General features: G+C 38.3%; 1 protein-coding gene across 1 annotated transcript in view; it reads right to left on the reverse strand.

Annotated features, from left to right (window-relative positions):
- The window catches only part of GRM4 (glutamate metabotropic receptor 4), a 147,894-nt gene that overhangs the window by 117,099 nt on the left and 25,176 nt on the right, over nt 1-5,619 (reverse strand). Inside the window, exon 2 of the mRNA XM_072422658.1 lies at nt 1,998-2,634. Coding sequence (XP_072278759.1) covers nt 1,998-2,489 — 492 coding nt within the window. The 5' untranslated portion in view covers nt 2,490-2,634. The remainder of the gene's footprint in view (nt 1-1,997; nt 2,635-5,619) is intronic.

A 5,619-nucleotide genomic window follows, 5' to 3' on the forward strand; every position in this document is an offset into this window, starting at 1 on the left:
ACAAATAACTGCAACAGTGAAGTGCGTATATATTTTTCTTTTTGTACTGAAAAAGGCCACTAAACGCTTTCACCACAAATAACTGCAACAGTGAACTGTGTATATATTTTTCTGGATATATAAATTGCTGGAATGACAGCTGTATAATGGCTATTTGGATCCCCAAATAATCTTTCCCTGCACTTGTAAATCGCTTTTGTAGCTCTGTCCCTAGCGCCTTCTGACGTCTCTCCCTGCACTCTTATCTGCACAGATGCTGTGAAATGATTCCTGCCTATCCTTTCCCTGCACTTATAAATCGTTTTTTGAGTTTTTTTCTCACAATTAGGTTTTTGCTATCACTCTCCCTAGTGCCTGCACACGTCTCTCCCTGCACTCAGAACGCTGTAAAATGTCTTAATCCAAGATGGCTGAGGCTATTTATAGGGTTGTCACATCACAGGGCTCGCTGGCTGCTGATTGGCTGCATGCATGGCATTATGGGACATCCTGCCTTCCCAGAGTTCCTTGCCCCATGTCCTCACACATGAAGCCGCCATTTTAGGAAAAATTGCGATTCGTTACTACGATTTGCAAGGAAATTCGGATTCATTGCGAATCAAATTTTTCCTGAAATTCGGAACGAAGTACACTTCGTCAGCTTGGATTCGCTCTTCTCTAATCACGGAAAAAGAAGGTATGTGGTAGACTGTCCTAGAAGTTGGGTTTTGCAGGTTTGGTTGTCAAACTGTCAATTTTTTGAAATTAAAAAATGTCCTAAGAAATTAAAAAATGTCTTTTATTTAGAAAACTGTCACAAGCAGCAGTAGGCTTGTCACTGTGAAGAGTAAATAAAAGTAAGAGATGAGGGCAGGAAATATCCAGTCACCACGTAAGAAGCATGTATTGTCTCTCAATTGTGCTTGCTTTAGCAGTATATAGTATATTGAGCTAGCCTTTAAGAAGTAAGCAGTAGTAAATGTCTACAATTTATTAAGCTACTCTTTATCTCATGATTAAAAAAGCAGGTTTTAGTCATAATTCCCAGAGAGGTAGAACGTGTACATAGTTGTCAAGGATATCAAGAATCTGCATAACATGAATATGGAGAATATAGAAAAACTGACAGAACTAAGTGAGATTTCCAATACTAGAGCAGCTTTTCTCATCATTGTTATCAGAGGAAACCCTGAAAATAATTTAAGGTCTAAGGTAACCCATGCTTTATGATAATATTTAAACAGGTCTTGGTACATTGACCTGATCAATAAATGAAGGATATTACAATAAATACCCACAGTAGATAATTGTTAACACTACTTACAAATAATATTTGCTAAATAATAATGTCCAGAAGGTATATACTGACAGAAGGTATATACTGACAATAAACCTTTTATTGGTGATCAGTGGAAAGAAACGTGTTAAACTGTCACGTGTTAAACTGCCATATTAGTGGGTAATGGAAAAAGAGGCCCCTTACAATGGTGGTCAATGTTAGTGCCCATTTACATTTATAGGCAGTGAGAAGGGCATCATTACATTTTTGATCTGACCATTTGATAAATGGTTTTACCAGACAGCTGAAAAGATCACTGTTGTCAACTCGTATTGACCTGGAAGTCAAGAAGAGAGAAAGCTCCACTGGCCCCACTCTACAGTCGTAGAAAAAAAAGACATTGGCACTGGAAAAAAAAACAATAGAGGTATGGAAGGCTGTGCTAGCACCATATAAATGGTGAGTAATGAGCAAGTTATACACGTTTAGCCTTAATTTTAGCATTTAGAAAACTCCATAATGTTTTTACCATCTTTTCATGAACAAATCTTTTAAACAGAGAAGGTACAGTTCCCATCAGTTTGCCGGACAGTAGCATTCAAGTAAAGCAAACTGTTAAACTTGGAAACAATTAACCCAAAATAATATCTTTATCCAAAACAAATGTCACTTTATATGAAATATAAATATTATGTTACAATTTTTAATGTTCAAATTCAAATAAAATTAGTGCACTCACCTTAAAGAGTCTCAAAATATTGGCTACCATAATAGAAACTGAGCTTGATGATGCTCCAATGACTCCCACTACCCTTTCAGGCTGAGCAATAATAGGATTCCCACCACTGAGACACCGGACTTCAGCACGGTCCTTATCTATAAGTGGCTGGACAAAGCTTAGAGACTGCTCTAGAGCGTGGGTGTCCCGGGAGCAGGTGTCTAAAATTCTAGCACCTAAAGTAATATTGGGAAGGAGGTCAGGATCAGCATTAATACGATCAAGAGCATATAGCATTGCTTCTAAGCGGTGTATTCCCTTCTCCTTCTTAAGTTCTCCACATGCTCTTCCATCACTTCCCCTTCCATGCACAGGGAAAAGACCACCCAGGATGAGGTCTCCATCTATCCTCACAGAATTCATATGTGGTGAACTCTTTGGTTTTGACCAACATGTCCAGGTATTAAAAAAAATAAAAGTGCATGCCATGATTGTAAGCTTTGGCATATCCATTTTTGATGTTTTGTAAGCCAAGATAATTCTTCTTTCAAAGCAATCTCCACACTCCTATCCTCAGATGGTCTGTAAGATGATTTGTGTTGCCATTGTTATTATGCTTTGCAGTACTGTTAAGGAGTAGGAAGCAGCATCAACAGTTCTAAAAGGAAAAAAAAATAGTTATAATACACATTTAGTCTTTGTTTATCCACCTTTTTAAAAAAGTTGTAGAATGAGCTTTAAGGTAAACATTTTTCCTGAATGTGGCATGAAATCATTACTAAGCTATCTTGTATATTCTATTTTTGTAGAATAATTTTTATAGAAGTATATTTTCCAAGCTATACATATATGGAGCATAGTAGTTACAACAAATAAAATATACAATCCTTCAAGAACCCTTGAAGTATAGCCTTGATTGAGAACTGAGGAACTTCACATTCACAGTACAGTGGAAATCTAGGAGACCATAAACAACACATGGGGGAAGGGTCTAGGTATACGTTTTATAGGGCTAGTGATAGCCAGGGGAGGAAAAGCCCTGATTTATGGCCTTACCACTCTCATATTTTCATCCACCTTACCACCTTCCGCCATTCACCCCATCCACATGCAAGATTTGCACAGATTTGGCATTATAGTGCTTGAGATAGTATAGTCTAACAGGATTCAGTACTAGTGAAAAGACTCACTTGAGTTAGGGTAAATGTAGTTAGCCGTAAGCCTTTGAGGTCTTAAATAGTTTCCAAGAAAACCATGCATGAATGTATTGAGTCATACCCTAATAGAGGAAGTTCTGCAATGGACTACTTCACTCAGTCTAAGGCTTGAATTTTAATTACATACATGGCCAATAGCTCTTCAATAATGGCCACCTTGTTTACTTGAGCTAGCCATTTTCCAACTGTAGAGAAGATCTTTGGCTCTCCAGTGAATAGGGATCACTGATTTGCTTTATGAGATGAAGGGGGAGCAAGGTTTTAAATGTTTGTGGGGCTTATTTGTGTAGTGTAAAAAAATTGGGCTGGATAGAAGTCCAAAGTCATGTCAATTTAATGATGATAAAGTGTGCAGCCAGCAATACCCCCAAAAATAAGCATGCTCACTGCTCCTTCACATCTTCAAAATTTGTTTGGAACAGTCATTTTCTCCAAATCCCCATTAGGTAATAATCTGTCATTTTCCTATACTTGATGTTTCAGAATATTGTGAAGGATATAAAGTGGGTTACAGGCCTGGAAAAATGTTGGAGTCTAGTGGGAGAGTTTAAAAAGAGTTGAGTGTATGACTGTGGTGGGATCGATCAGTTTCTGAAGAATAGGGTGGTCAAGGAAGCTGCCTAGCTGAATAAAGTTAATTCCATAAAGGGAATTGAGCCTCCTTTTCAGAATGGAGGGGACCAGGTGGCAAAGCTATACATATACAGAGAATATATATTCTAAATTTGCAGGCTGTAAAAAAAAAAACAAAAAGGAAGCCCCTATAGGCAGATCACTCAAAATAGGGTTACCAGGAGAAATGTGCTATTTAGCTATTGCATACAAATCCAGTCTTGTGTTGGGGTTGGATATTCAAGTCAACCAACCTGGTAAACATATATTGCATCTCTAGTGTTCACATTATTTATTTATTATTGCGTATTTACTTTTATAGAAGTTTTAATTTTTTTTATTTATATTTTATATAAATAATATATTATTTTTCAAAGCATCTTTTTTACCTTAAATAGGGTAAATGATTTGCCCATATTTTTTTATTGACAAAGTTAAAAGGATGTGTTGATTAACCACCACTAGATGGAGTTCTGCATTTGACTAATTGGGCCTGATTTATTAAAGCTCTCCAAGGCTGGAGAGGATACACTTTCATCAGTGAAGCTGGGTGATCCTCAAACCTGGAATGGATCTGGTCCAGGATTGAAAACATTTTCTAACAAATAGCAAATGTCTTTTAAGAAAACAATTCCAGGTTTGCTGGATCACCCAGGTTTACTAATGAAAGTGTATTATCTCCAGCCTTGAAGAGCTTTAATAAGTCAGGCTCCATGACTCAACCCTAGGCTTGAGTTTTATTCACATACATGTTTTTGTAATTCAAACCTAAACTCCAACATCAGACCTAATATTAGATATCTATTCTCAGCTACTTGCACTAAAAGTGAGTGTTTTTTTTAACCCTTTCACTGATGATGTGAATCTCCCGTGGGCCTCTACAGTCTACTATTTAGAGTAGTTTATTGACAGTTTAAAAGGTTTAATCAAAAGTAAAACCCAGATAAAACATAACTTAGGGTATTATCATCCATAAGCCTAAATTTTATCATGCGAGTTTAGGTTCCTTTTAAGTGCATGTAAGCTAAAACTTGTAAATAAATCAGGGAACATTTTTTTTCAATGAGTAAATTCTAGTGTTGGTCGAATATCCCACTATTCGATTCAACAGCTATCAATCCCTTTACTAGTTGTATGTGTTCTTGTATGGAGTATCTCTTTCCAAGAACACAGGGAGTCCTGTGTTCTTGGATAGAGAAACTCTATCCAGGAACACATACTACAGGACTGCATTAGCGATCCTGATTGCTGTTGCTAGTAGTATGTGATCTTAGATAGAGTTTCTCTATCCAAGAACACATGGCACTAGATGTGATGAATGGGGAAACTTGTCCCTGATTCAACCTCTAATGCCCTGGGGATCACCTGCAGTCACAGCTGTGAACGCAAAGTTCATGTGACCGTGGGAACTGAACTGCTGATAAACTCTGCAGTTCCACTACCATCCCCGGGGCACTACAGGTTAAATAACCTGTAGTGCCCCGGGGATAGCCTGCAGTCACAGTTGTGACCGAAAAGTTCCCACTGTCATGTGACCGTGGGAACTGAACTGCAGATGAACTCTGCAGTTCCACTACGATGCCCGGGGCACTACAGGTTAATTAACCTGTAGTGCCCCGTGGATCGCACACTCTTCTCAATGATTGCAGACTCTGCTGCAATCATTGAGAAGATGCCCGGCCGGCAAGTATCTCTTAAGCTACATACACACGTCAGATTTTTATCGCCCGATAATCAGCATCGGCCAATTATCGGGCGAAAATCTGCCGTGTGTACAGTCGGTGTGGTCCATCGTCCGGACGACCGACCTGCCG

This window comes from Pyxicephalus adspersus, chromosome 1 (assembly GCF_032062135.1).
Source record: "Pyxicephalus adspersus chromosome 1, UCB_Pads_2.0, whole genome shotgun sequence".
In the NCBI taxonomy this organism is placed as follows: domain Eukaryota; kingdom Metazoa; phylum Chordata; class Amphibia; order Anura; family Pyxicephalidae; genus Pyxicephalus; species Pyxicephalus adspersus.